This window comes from Erinaceus europaeus, chromosome 13 (genome assembly GCF_950295315.1).
Source record: "Erinaceus europaeus chromosome 13, mEriEur2.1, whole genome shotgun sequence".
NCBI lineage: Eukaryota > Metazoa > Chordata > Mammalia > Eulipotyphla > Erinaceidae > Erinaceus > Erinaceus europaeus.
This window is the reverse complement of record NC_080174.1, coordinates 4,908,916-4,922,902: the sequence shown is the minus strand read 5'-3', so window position 1 is coordinate 4,922,902 and position 13,987 is coordinate 4,908,916. Positions and strand designations below refer to the sequence as shown.

The window sequence follows — 13,987 nt, the reverse complement described above, 5'->3', positions numbered from 1 at the left end:
TAGGAGCGCGGCCCGGCTGCAGAGGGGCCCCAAACCCGGGCGGGGGTGGTGGCGGGGGCACCCACGGGTGTGCGCGGGAAGCCGGCGGGGTGTGGGGGGGCCAGGACGGGACCGAGGACAGGGACCTGGGGCTGGGACAGGGGCAGGAACCGAGAACAGGGACAGAAACAGAAACAGGAGACAGGGGCAGGGACCCGGGACGAAGACAGGGACAGGGACAGGGGCCGGGGAACGCGGACCGCGCCCGGACCCGACCCGACCGGACCGGAGGACCATGCCCTCTTTCGACGAGGCTCTGCAGCGAGCCGGCGAGTTCGGGCGCTTCCAGCGGCGCGCCTTCCTGCTGCTGTGCCTGACGGGGGTCCCCTTCGCCTTCCTCTTCGTCGGCGTGGTCTTCCTGGGCAGCCGGCCCGAGCGCTTCTGGTGCCGGGGCCCCGGGGCGGCCGCGCTGGCCGAGCGTTGTGGCTGGAGCGCCGACGAGGAGTGGGAGCGCACCGCGCCCCCCGCGCCCCCCGCGCCCCCCGGCGGCCCCGCGCCCGGCCGCTGCCAGCGCTTCCGACTCGAGGCGGCCAATGTCAGCGCGCTCGGCTGCCAGGACCCGCTCGCCGCCTTCCCCAACCGCTCCGCACCCCTGGAGCCCTGCCGCAGCGGCTGGCGCTACGCCCCGGCCCCTGCCACCATCGTCAGCCAGGTAAGCCCCGCCGAGGGGCCGCGACCCGGGGACCCCGCATCCAGGGTCTGCCCAGGCCCACAGGTGTGAGGACCCCGCGCCCAGGGTCTGCCCAGGCCCACAGGTGTGAGGACCCCGCGCCCAGGGTCTGCCCAGGTGCCCCGGTGTGGGGACTCTATGCCCCAGGTCCCACCCCCACACACACACCCTGTACCCAAACTCGGCCCATATCCCCCCACCGTGGAGGACCCGACTCTCTTCTGGCTCCCAAAAGTGGGTGCCTTGCGCCTGGATGGCAGAACCCAGGGTCTCCCCTGATGCTTTCACCCCGGAGACCCCGTGCCCAGACTCTCCCTGAGCTCCCAGGTGTGGGGGTCTCTGTGCTTAGCCTCTCCTGGATGCCTCACCATGCGGGACCTCTGCACCCAACATCTTCCCGGGTCGGGTCCCCAGGTGTAGGGGTAGGGACTTTGCTTCCAGCCCCTCCCTGGCAGCTCCCCAGGTGTGGAGACCTGACGCCCCGGCTCTTCTGGGCACCTTTACCATGGAGACCCTGCAGCCAGGCTCTCTGAGGACGCCTCCACTAAGAGGGACCCCGCCCAGGCCCTCTCCGGTCCTCCAGGCTGGGGGTTCCGTGAGCCCAGCCGTGTGACCCTGGGGAAGTGGTTGGAGCAGGCAGTGTGGACCAGCCAGGGATCCCTGCAGACACAACTCTGCCACGAGGGAGGCCCCTGGAGGCTGGCGCGCTGGGCAGTCCTGGAACCTCTCTGAAGAAGGGCCGCCCCTTCGGGCTACGCCACCTGAGTGACCTCTCTGTCCCCCAGCTTGTGGACAGACACTCTGCAGGGTCCAGAAGGAACACACCCAGGGGGCTGGCCGCCTGCTGGTGGGAGTCCCGGGAAGTCACAGCACCCAGGCCGGTGTCTCCTGTTTGCACAACGAGGGGACATTAGGGTGGACTTGCCGTGGGATTCCCTGGGTCTCAGTCTGGGAAAGGGGCAGGCGGTGTTCGAGGCTGCACAGTTGTCTCTGGTTGCCTAAAGGCTTATTTGAAATGTTTGGGCAAAGGTCGAGACTCCCTGGGGAACTTTATTTTTTTTTCCCTCTGGGAAAAACTATTTGGGGCAAAGAGCAGTCATGAAGAGAAGCTGGTGGTTTGGGAGAGTTTTGGTGTTTCTCTGTGAATTGCCTGGATGAAGGACCTGCCTCCCCATGTACTGGCAGTGGGTACTGGGGCTCGGGTGGGGGAAGCTGCCACCATATGGGGGTGCTTTGGGCACAGATAGTGCCCTGGGGGCTGGGGGTAGGCCCCTCAGGCTGGGCGGAGTTCCAAGCACAGGCTCTGTCCCACAACGCTGACAGACTGCAGGGAGGAGGCCTCATTTAACGGTGTCATTTAACTTCACCCCAGAGTAGAGTTCAGTGTCATGTCTGCAAAGGATGGGCCTGTGTTGGCAGAGTGGAAGTGGAGAGGGTTTTGTCTTCATTACCTCAGATACGCGTGGGCTGGGTGTTGGCTGAGCCTCTCCGCCACTGTGAATAGTGCTGGCTGGTCTATCTGTTGGTCTGTTTCTCTGTCTGTCTGGGATAGTAAATCACAGCAGTGTGCACCCTAAAATGCCCAGGAGGGTTCATACCAGTTGAGCTCACACATTACCATGCACAAGGACCCAGGTTCGAGCCCCACTCCACAGAGGGGTTCCCATGTGCAGGATGGAAGCTTCACCAGCAGTGAAACAGGGCTACAGGTATCTCTTTCTCTCCCTCTCTGTCTTCCCCTACCCTATCAATTTCTCTTTGTCTTTAACCAAAATAAAATAGAGCAAACCAAAAAAAAAAAAAAAAAAAAGACTTTAGGAGTAGTGGATTTGTAGTGCTGGCACTGAGCCCCAGTGATTACCCTGGTAGCAATTAAGAAATAAAATAAAATAAAATGCCTGTGAATGTGGCAGCTCTCACTGCGTGTGGCCGTGTGCCCAGTACCCCACAGACCGAGCCTCCCCCCGCTGCACCCATGTGTTTGGGGGACTGTAATTTCAGCTTGCCTACTGGCAACCCCAGGGCCTCTCACTCTGGCTTCCCTACGGAATGGCTGGGGAGGGAGCTGGGGAGAGAGGGGGCCTCTCTGCTGGCTTTCTGCTGGCTGGCCCTCCAGTCTCTTGAGCCGCTGTTTCAAGCACCTCCGACACAGTAGCTGGCTCAGCACCCCCAGGAAAATTGGGAGACAAGATTTGGAGCACCTGAACCTCCAGTGAAGAGTAGAGGAGCCTTTTGGGGGGCAGGTGGGGCACACCCGACTGAGTTCACGCTACCATGTGCAAGCACCTGGGTTCTAGCCACTGCTCCCCAGCTGCAGTGGGGAAGGTTCACAAGTCGTGAAGCAGGTCTATACGTCTCCCTTTCTTTCTCTCTCCCCTTCACTTTCTGTTTCTCCCCCTCAAGTTCTCTGTCCTATATAAAAAAGAAGAAAAAAGGAAAAAATGAAAGAGAGAAAGAAAAGAAAAGAAAAAATTACCACCAGGAGCACTGAGTTCATCATGCAGGCACTGAGCCCCATTAATAATACTGGTGGCAATAATAATAACAATGATAAAATAAATCAGTGAGCCTGGAGAGACAGAATAATGGTTATGAAAAAGACTCTCAGACCTGAGTTCCTGGGTTCAATCCCCAGCACTACCATCAGAGCTGAGCAAGGCTTTGGTCTCTCTCCTCTCTGTATCTTTCTCTCTGTCCCTCTCTCCTCTCTCTCTCTCATTAAAATAAAGTGAATAGAACATCTAAATATAAATTTTAAAAAATTAAAACAAAACAAACCAATGAAAGAAGCTGTGAAAGCAAAATCCACATGTAACCCAGTGGACACGGTCAAGGTCAGCCAAGGAGAGGGATGGAAAAACTACCCCCACGCACCCAGACAGATACTTTAGAAACCCTCTGATATTCCAGAATATTCCTCCCCAGCTCCCAGGTCATTTAGGGAGGGACCCATGTTCTTAGAAACATCAGTGACCCTTAAACAGGAGTGTGGGACTGGAAATAGTCAGAAGGCCTGTCCCTCGTGCTATCCTCAGCTCACTCTGTCTTAGACAAATTTCTTTTTTTTTTTAAAAATTATTTTTATGGGAGTTGGGCGCTAGCGCAGCGGCTAAGTGCACGTGGTGCCAAGCACAGGGACCGGAGCAAGGATCCTGGTTCGAGCCCCCAGCTCCCCACCTGCAGGAGAGTCGCTTCACAGATGGTGAGGCAGGTCTGCAAGTGTCTGTCTTTGTCTCCCCCTCTCTGTCTTCCCCTCCTCTCTCCATTTCTTTCTGTCCTGTCCAACAACAACGACAACAACAACAACAATAATAACTACAACAATAAAAATTATTCTTATTTTATTGGATATATATAGAGAGAAATCGGGAGGGCAAAAGAGAGATAGGGAGGGAGAGAAAGAGGCTTTTGCATCACTGCTTCACCACTTATGAAGCTTCCCCTTTGCAAGTGGGGACCTGGGGCTTGAACCCTGGTCCTTGCACTTGGTAGTATGTGTATTCAACTGGGTGTGTCACCACCCAGCCCCCCTTATGTAAACTCCCCAAGCTCTCTGGGCCTGGCTTTCCCTTCTGTGACAATTAGGGACCAGATTAAGTCCTTGCCAATTTCACACAGTGTCATCACTGGGTGGTTGCCATGTGCTTGGAATTATGATTTTAAAAAAATTCAAGAAAACATAAAACAGTATTTGGAGTCCCCTCTATAGAAGCAGTGACAAATTTCTTTTGGGAAGGTTCTAATCTTAATACTGCTTCTGAGTTGTTTGTTTCTTAATACTTTGATTCTTTTTTTTTTTTTTTTTTACAAACTTAATGCTATCCCTATCAAGATCCCAACCACATTTTTTAGGAGAATAGAACAAATGCTACAAATGTTTATCTGGAACCAGAAAAGACCTAGAATTGCCAAAACAATCATGAGAAGAAAGAGCAGAACTAGAGGCATCACACTCCCAGATCTCAAACTGTATTATAGGGCCATTGTCATCAAAACTGCTTGGTACTGGAACATGAATAGACACACTGACCAGTGGAATAGAATAGAGAGCCCAGAAGTGAGCCCCCACACCTATGGACATCTAATCTTTGACAAAGGTGCCCAGACTACTAAATGCGGAAAGCAGAGTCTCTTCAACAAATGGTGCTGGAAAAAAATAGGTTGGAACATGCAGAAGAATGAAACTGAACCACTGTATTTCACCAAACACAAAAGTAAATTCCAAATGGATCAAGGACTTGGATGTTATACCAGAAACTATCAAATACTTAGAGGAAAATATTGGCAGAATTATTTTCTGCATAAATTTTAAAGACATCTTCAACAAAATGAATCCAGTTACAAAGAAGACTAAGGCAAGTATAAATTTATGGGACTACATCATATTAAAAAGCTTCTACACAGATAAAGAAACCAAAACCCAAATAAAGAGACCCCTCACAGAATGGGAAAAGATCTTTACATGCCATATATCAGACAAGAATTTAATAACCAAAATATATAAAGAGCTTGCCAAACTCAATAACAAGAAAACAAAAATGACCCCATCCAAAAATGGGGAGAGGACATGGACAAAACATTCACCACAGAAGAGATCCAAAAGGCCGAGAAACACATGAAGAAATACTCCAAGTCTTTGACTGTGAGAGAAATGCAAATAAAGACAACAGTGAGATACCACTCCACTCCTGTGAGAATGTCACACTTCAGAAAAGGTAACAGCAGCAAATGCTGGAGAGGGTGTGGGGTCAAAGGACCCTCCTGCACTGCTGGTGGGAATGTCAATTGGTCCACCCTCTGTGGAGAACAGTCTGGAGAACTCTCAGAAGGCTAGACATGGACCTACCCTATGATCCTGCAATTCCTTTCCTGAGGATATATACTAAGGAACCCAACACACTCATCCAAAAAGATCTGTGTACACATATGATCTTAGCAGCACAATTTGTAACAGCCAAAACCTTCCAGGTGTCCAACAACCCAGGTGTCCAACAACAGATGAGTGGCTGAGCAAGCTGTGGTCTATATACACAATGGATACTACTCAACTATTTAAAATGGTGATTTCACCATTTTTAGTCCATCTTGGATAGAGCTTGAAAAATTCATGTTAAGTGAAATAAGTGTGAAACAGAAGGATGAATATGGGATGATCTCACTCTCAGGCAGAAGTTGAAAAACAAGATCAGAAAAGAAAACACAAGTAGAACCTGAACTGGAATTGGCGTAGTGCACCAAAGTAAAAGACTCTGGGGTGGGTGGATGGGTGGGGGAGAATACAGGTCCAAAAAGGATGACAGAGGACCTAGTGGGGGTTGTATTGTTATGTGGAAAAGTGAGAAATGTTATGCATGTACAAACTATTGTATTACTGCCGAATGTAAAACATTAATCCTCCAATGAAAAAAATAAAATAAGAACATTTTATTAGTGATTTAATAATGATTAACAAGTTTTCAAGATAACAGCGGTACAATTCCATACAGTTCCCACCACCAGAGTTCTGTCCCCCATCCCCTCCATTGGAAGCTTCCATATTCTTTATTTCTCTCTTGGGTGTATGCAACAAAAAATTAATTTTTTTCTTTATTGGGAATTACTTGTTTACAGTCAACAGGAAAATGTAGTAGTTTGTATATGTATGACATTCCTCATTATTTTGTCTCCCCAGGCTCATTGATTTAGTTTATTATTATTATTATTATTGCTACCAGTATTAATATTGGGGCTCACTGCCTGCATGATGAATTCAATGCTCTGTGTGGCCATTTTTTTTTCTAGTTTTCCCCATAACAAGTCAGTCCCCTCTAGGTCCTCCTCTGCCATCCTGCTCCAGGATTTGAACCCCGTCTCCCTCCCCCCACCCTAGAGTCTTTTATTTTGCTGCAACACACCAAACCAAGTCCAAGTCTGCTCAATTCTCTATATTCCACACGAGTGAAGCCACTCTGCAGTCGTCCTTCACCTCCTGACTTCCTTCCCTGGGCATCATCTTCTCCAATCCCATCCACTTTATCCCAAAGGACAATCTCATCCCTTTTTACTCTGTTTAGTAGATGTCTCATAACTTTCGTATCCAGTCTTCTATGAAAGGGCATTTTGGTAGCTTCCAGGTTCTTGGCTGTTGTGACCAAAGCCACTATGAACATGGAGGTCCATATATTCCTTCGGCTCAGTGTTGTTCTATCTTTGGGGTAAGCACCTAGGAGTGTCATTGCTGGGTCCTATGGCATTTCCACTTGAAGTTGTTTAGGAATTCTCCAGACTGTTCTCCGTTGTACCCCTCTGGATGCCCACAAAATGTCTCCACTGAGCTCTTAAAATGATTTTTCTCTGTCCAGGGAAGTCTGGCTGGCATCATGCTGGCGTCTGGAATCTGGTGCTTGAAAAGAGAGTTAACATACAAAGCCAAACGAATTGTTGACCAATCATGGACCTAAAGGCTGGAATAGTGCAGATGAAGAGTTTGGGGGGGGGCTCCATTTTGTAGATAGCTAGTAGGCATATTTTAGTTATATTCCAAAGGGCCTGTGGCTATGTGTCCTGGAGCTCCGCTTCCCCAGAGCCCTGCCCCACTAGGGACAGAGAGAGGCAGGCTGGGAGTATAGATCAACCTGTCAACACCCATGTTCAGCGGGGAAGCAATTACAGAAGCCAGACCTTCCACCTTCTGCATCCCACAGTGACCCTGGGTCCGTGCTCCCAGAGGGATAAAGAATAGGAAAGCTATCAGGGGAGGGGAGGGGATACAGAGTTCTGGTGGTGGGAATTGTGTGGAGTTGTACCCCTCTTATTTTATGGTTTAGTCAATGTTTCTTTCTTATGAATAAAAAATTTTAAAAAATGATTTTTCTCGATGAGAGAGAAAGAGCAGAGCAGGACTTCCACCCCAGTCTGTGGCAGAGATGGAAGCTGGGGCCTCGGGCTTTGTAGGGCCTGCAGGCTGCCTACTGAGCCGCCTCCCAGCACTGTGGCAGGCGATTGGCTGGCGTGTCCTGGCTTGACGGGGAGGGGCAGGACCTTCAGGCTCCCAGAACTCGCCTGGACCCCAGCGGAGGTCAACACTGTGGTCGGCCTTCCTCTGGTTGGAGCACAGGCAGCAGACGAGGTGTCTGCTTGGTCATGGCGCAGAGCCTTCATGCTAACTCTCTTCTCATTCCCGGGGCCCTGGCTGATGGGTCATTTTCTTCCACTTTGTGGCAACACAGGGGCCCCAGCTGGCTGGACTGGCAGAGGGGACCTGGTACCAGCATCTGGTGGAAGGGACTTTGGCATTTATGTATGTATTTATTTAAATAGTGGTAAATTAACCATTAATTAATTAACTAACTAATTAATTTCAAATATTTATTTTCCTTTTTGTTGCCCTTGTTTTATTGTTGTTGTTGTTGATGTCATTGTTGGATAGGACAGAGAGAAATGGAGAGAGGAAGGGAAGACAGAGAGGGGGAGAGAAAGACAGACACCTGCAGACCTGCTTCACAGCCTGTAAAGAGACTCCCCTGCGGGTGGGGAGCCGGGGGCTCAAACCAGGATCCTTATGCCAGTCCTTGTGCTTTGTGCCACCTGCGCCTAACCCACTGCACTACCGCCAGACTCCCAACCATTAATTAATTTATATTGCCATGACGGTTATCACTGGGGCTTGGTGCCAGCACTATAAATCCACAACTCCTGGTGGCCATTCTCTACCACCTTCTTTTCTTTTTATTTTATTATATAGGAGAGAGAAATTGAGAGGGGAAGGGGAGATAGAGAAAGAAAAAGAGAGAGAAAGAGAGAGGCCTGCAGATCTTCCCCACTCCTGAAGTGTCCCCTCTGCAGGTGGGGTGTGGGAGCTTGAACTCAGGTCCTTGTGCATGGGAACATGTGTGCTCAACTAGGTGTAGCAAGGCCCTAGCCCCTCCTTTTATTTATTTTTAATGTGACCTCGGGAAGGAACCTCCTGCATGTGTAATGTCATTGAGCGGCCAACTTTCTCATTCTTCTGGGAGGAGGGGGAGAAGAGAGCTACCACAGCACAGTTGCAATGTCCATGAAGCTCTCCCAGGTTGTCCATGGTGCTCACTTGTGGTGCTTGGGTTCAAACCCAGGACCTCACACAAGGTAATATACACACTCTCTTGGGTGAACCATCTTCCACCCTCTCTCACTAGTGTGTCGCTGTGAGCACTGCAGGCAGGTCCGCGAGCGAAATCTCATCCACCCACTGTGTGTCTTGGGGAAATGGGAGCTGAGCACACATTACAGTGCACACAGACGTGAGTTCCAGCCCCTGCTTCCTACTTGCAGGGGAAGCTTCTCGAATGGTGGAGCAGTGCTGCAGGTCTCTCTCTCTCTCTCCCTCTCTCTCTCTCTCTCTCTCTCTCCCCCTTGCATCCCAATTTTTCTCTTTAAAAGGCTGCCAGGAGCACTGGCTTCCTCACGCAGACACAGGGCTCCAGCGGTAACCATGGTGTCAATAAAGCAGATAATTAAATAAGGGAGGAAGCACTCCCAGGAGGGAAGCTGGAAGCCTGTGCTGAAGGCAAGTCTTTTCTCCTGCCACAAGGACGTGGCTTTCCCGGCAGACCCAGTGTCTCAAGGCAGCAGGCTTGCCCAAGCTCCAAATCTCTGTTCTCTTTGACTGTCAGGCACGGGGCAGACGGCGGCTTGGGGTACTGCAGGGAAGTCCAGCACTCTTCCCCTGGATATTTCTGTTCATTGGCCAGGAAGTGAGCCTTTAAAATGGATGGTAGGCAGGGTATTTAGATGCTTGCTTGCACTCCACTGAGAAGGAAAATGAGTTTGTCTCAGTAGCAGCTGAGGTTCAGAGCACTCTGAAAATAGACTGTACTGAGGGGACAGCCAGTGGTGCACCCGGTAGCCACCACGTGTTTCCATGTCCAGGAACCTGGGTTCAAGCCCCTCAGTCCCCGCCTGCAGGGGGGGATTTTCACAGGGAGTGAAGCAGGGCTGTAGGTGTCTCTCTGTCTCTCTCCCTATCTCCCCTATCCTTGGTTTCTCTTTGTCTCTATCCATAAATAAAAGAACTAAAAAAAAAAAAAAGGCACTTAACTTTGAAGGGACCTTACATCATCATCATCATCATCATCATCATCATCATCATGTTTGTACTTTCCCTCAAATTAACGTCGCCATGAGAACCACCACTTTATTATTGTTTCAAATAATCAACTATGTATGACATTGCTTGCTCTCTATTTTATAAGTTTTCTAATTATTTGTTTTAATTTTGGGCTTTATTTGTACCATGCTGCCTCCAATTTATTTTGCATGCTTAGCTCAGTTATTTCTAGCCTTTTCTAGTGGAAATACGCAGTGTTATAAATTGCTTTCTGTGCACTTATTTCTTTTTTACTGTACCCAGTAGCTTTCAAAAACTTATTATCTTCATTATTATTGTTATTATTTTCAGATCACTGCTCCATTCTGGCTTATGGTGGTGCTAGGGGGTTGAACTATTATGTCATCTCCCCAGCATTCCATCAAAACCATTTCAACAGGTAGCTTTCTTTTATTCTGAAAGCATTTTTTTTTGTTTCCTCTATGGGGGGGCGGTTAATGGTTTACAGTCAACAGTAGAATACAATAGTCTGTACATGTGTAACATGTCTCTGTTTTCCACATAACAATTCAGCCCCCACTAGGTCCTCCTCTGCCACCATGTTCCAGGACCTAAGCGCTCCTCTCACCTCAGAGTCTTTTTCTTTGGTGCTACACACCAATATGTAAATTTTAGTTACTATTTCAAGCTTGGTATTGCAATTTCTCTGTTTCTTCTATACCTGTGATCTGTTAGAAGTTCATTTTGAAATTTCAAAATTGTGTTGACTTTTGCAATCTTTCTTTTTCATTACTGACTTATAATTTAGCTTTGATGTAGATCCTGTAGATGTAGACCTGGCGTTTCCAGGTCTCTTTGGGTTCTGCTTTATGGACTTGTGTCAGTCTTACAAACATCTCAAAACTACGGGGGAAGACTGAGTGGAGGGTTTTCTGGATGGCTGATATTTAAGGCTTGTCAGTTGTGCCCTTAAAGTAGTCTAGATTTTAACTGACCTTTCATTTGCTTGTTCTCTTGAGAGTGATTAAATAAGATTATTGCAGTATGCCTCTATGTTGGTGGGAATGTTAGTTCTCCTGGTAGTTTCATCAAATTGCAAGAGGTGGTTTTTTATTAGTTGTATATACATAAAATTTTGAAGTACCTTTTTTCCCTGTTTTTTCCTCCATGTCGGTTGATAGGACAGAGGGAAATTGAGGGGGAGGTTGCGGGAGGGGGGAATGGAGAGAGACAGTGAGACACCTGCAGACCTGCTTCTCCACGTGTGAAACTTGTCCCCTGAAGGTAGGTGGAGGCTTGAACCCAGATCCTTGTGGATGGTAGCGTGTGTGCTCTAAATTTTAGGAGCACCCAGCTCCTAAAATTTAGAGATTTAAAAATAAAAAAATCTGCCTAGTTACCTGAGTCTTTTCTGTAGTGTAGCCTTGTCTCTAAAGGTTGTGGCATAGAATGTCTCACGGTCTGTGTTGCTGTACTAATATATTAACGTAGCTACCCAAATTTACTCGTTCTCCCCACCTGTTTCTTGTTGCCCTTGTTGTTTCGTGCTTTTTCTTCCCTGTAGGCTATGGGAACCTGAGGGCTTTTAAACTGTAAGTAGGCTTCTTAGCTTCATCACTGATTCCTGAGCAAAAGATCAAGCAGGGTGGGGCAGAGGTAGCACAGTGGTTATGCAAAGATACTCCCACACCCCACCCGCTACGCCACGGAGGTATAGATCTGAGTTTCCTCCTTAGTTCTCTGTCCCGTGGTGTCAGCACAGGGCCTCCCCCCTGCTGCTCCAGATTCTGGGGGCAGTAGCAATGGAGACTCACAGTTGCATTTGGTGAGTTTCAGTGGAGTCCTCTCCTCCCTTCAGCCGTCTCCTTGTTGGTGGAACAGACTGGAGGTGGTGTCTCAAGTGGTAAACTGCCAGACTGTTACCAGCCACTCAGTCTCCCCCTAGGCTCCTCTCTGTCTGCACTCACAGGTGGTTTGGTGGGTTCTAGTCCTGTCTTGCTGTGGTCCCAGGTGCTCTCGTTTGGTATTCCTAGTTGACCCGGGAGAGGAGAGGAGAGGAGAGGAGAGGAGAGGAGAGGAGAGGAGAGGAGAGGAGAGGAGAGGAGAGGAGAGGAGAGAAACGCAGCTGCTGCAGTTCTGTAGCCCCTATTAGTGTTTTTTAAGCTGTTGCCTTTGTTGTTTAGTGTTGTTGTTATTATTGTTGTCACTGCTGTCGTTGTTGGATAGGACAGAGAGAAATGGAGAGAGGAGGGGAAGACAGAGGGGGCAGAGAAAGATAGACACCTGAAGACCTGCTTCACCACCTATGAAGCGACTGCCCTGCAGGTAGGGAGCCGGGGACTTGAACCGGGATATTTACGTTGGTCCTTACGCTTTGTGCCTTGTGCTCTTAGCCTGCTGCACTGCTGCCCAGCCTCCACTATCCCAGTTTACTCTTAGTTAATAGTTACCTGTTCTACCTTTTATTACTTTTTACTTTCAAACTTTCCATGTTGTGATAGTTAGATGTTCCTCTTTTTTTTCTCATTTGTTTTCAGACAGGGACAGAGAAGCAGAAAGACAGAGAGACGGTGAGAGACCCCCACCGTACCGAGGTTGTCTGCCACAAGGTGCGGACTAGCCTCAAACCTGGGCTGTACACCTGAGTGAGCTATCTGGCCTGCTGACTTCCATGTTCCTCTTAGAAAATGCTCATGATTTGATTTTTTTCTTGATACTACTGTCTCCACCTTCAGGGAAAAAACTATGTGAGAGATGAAGCAGTGCTATAGGTGTCTCTCTCCCTCCCTTACTCCTTCCCCTCTCCTCTCAATTTCTGGCTGTTTCTATCCAATTAATAAAGATAATAAAAAAATTAAAAACTGCAGGGGGAAGTTTCATAAGTGGTGAAGCAGGTCGGCAGGTTTCTCTCTTTCTCCTTCTCTATCTCCCCTTCCTCTCTCAATGTCTATTTGTCCTGCCCAATAAAATGGAAAAAGTAGCTTCTAGAAGCAGTGGATTCAGAGTGCTGGCACTGAAGTCTAGTGATAACCTTGGGGCAAAAAAAAAAAATTAAAAAGAGAGAAAGTATGTGTGAAAGTAGAGAGTGAGAGACCTCATATCATTGCTTCACTACTCTTTCTTTCTTCCTTTCTTTCTTTCTTCCTTTCTTTCTTTCTTTCTTTCTTTCTTTTTGCCTCCAGGGTTATTGCTGGGGCTCGGTGCCTGCACCACGAATCCACTGCTCCTGGAGGCCATTTTTCCCCCTTTTGTTGCCCTTGCTATTTTAGCCTTGTTGTGGTTATTATTGTTGCTGTTGATGTCATCGTTGTAGGACAGAGAGAAATGGAGAGAGGAGGGGAAGACAGAGAGGGGGAGAGAAAGATAGACACCTGCAGACCTGCTTCATGAGACTCCCCTGCAGGTGGGGAGCCAGGGGCTCAAACCAGGATCCTTACAACGGTCCTTGAGCGTTGTGCCAAGTGCGCTTAACCCTCTGTGCTTCTGCCTGACTCCCACTTCACTACTCTTCAAGAAACCTCTTTTGCGTGGTGCTCTCGTGGTCACCAGAAGCTTGAACCAGGGTCCTTGCACATGGCCAAGTGTGTATTCCACCACACAAATCACCTCCTGAACAGGAACATTTATTTATTTCAAGAAATTATAAAGTTCTTAATCATCTTTTCATCAGTGTTGCCTTTTCCATTCTTTGCTTTTTCTTTCAAAAACTGATTAGCCACTAGTGGGCTCTTCTTTCTCATCATTCATGACTTCTTTCTTGACACCATGGTTATGGATGGGACTTGGTGCCTGCAATCCACCATACGGAAAACCAACCCTCCCTCTCTCCTCCCCTCCCTCCCTCCCTCCTTTCCTTTATTCTTCCCTTCCTTCCTTCCTTCCTTCCACAGATAGGGAGAGAGAGAGAGAGAGGAAGAGAGAAAAACACCTACATTACTGCCCCACTGCTCCTGAAGCTTTCTCCCTTTAGGTGGGGACAGGTGACTTGAACTCTGTTCCTTGTGCATAGTAGTAAGTGATTCTAGTCTGCAGTACCACCTGCACACACACCCCCGCCCACCTTATGACTTCTAACTGTGCTAGTTCCCATTCTGTCTCTACGAATGATCTAGTTTTCAGACTAAGTTTTCAGATCACGGAGAGGAATATATTTACATCTGTTTTTATTTTAATTCAACAGACATCTTTTTCCTTTATCAAAGCAATATTTG

At 48.5% G+C, this 13,987-nt stretch overlaps 1 protein-coding gene across 3 annotated transcripts in view; it reads left to right on the top strand.

Moving 5' to 3' along the window:
- Positions 1 to 15: 15 nt before the first annotated feature.
- The window catches only part of SLC22A3 (solute carrier family 22 member 3), a 90,871-nt gene continuing 76,899 nt past the window's right edge, over positions 16 to 13,987 (top strand). For 2 of the 3 annotated variants that reach the window (XR_009553595.1, XM_060205195.1), the window contains exon 1: positions 17 to 691. Coding sequence is in view for 2 of the 3 variants with exons in the window: in XM_060205195.1 (XP_060061178.1) it covers positions 275 to 691 (417 nt within the window). In the remaining variant the exon portion in view is untranslated. Of the gene's footprint in view, positions 692 to 13,987 lie in introns of all 3 variants that reach the window. The other variant, XM_060205196.1, reaches the window with a different exon arrangement.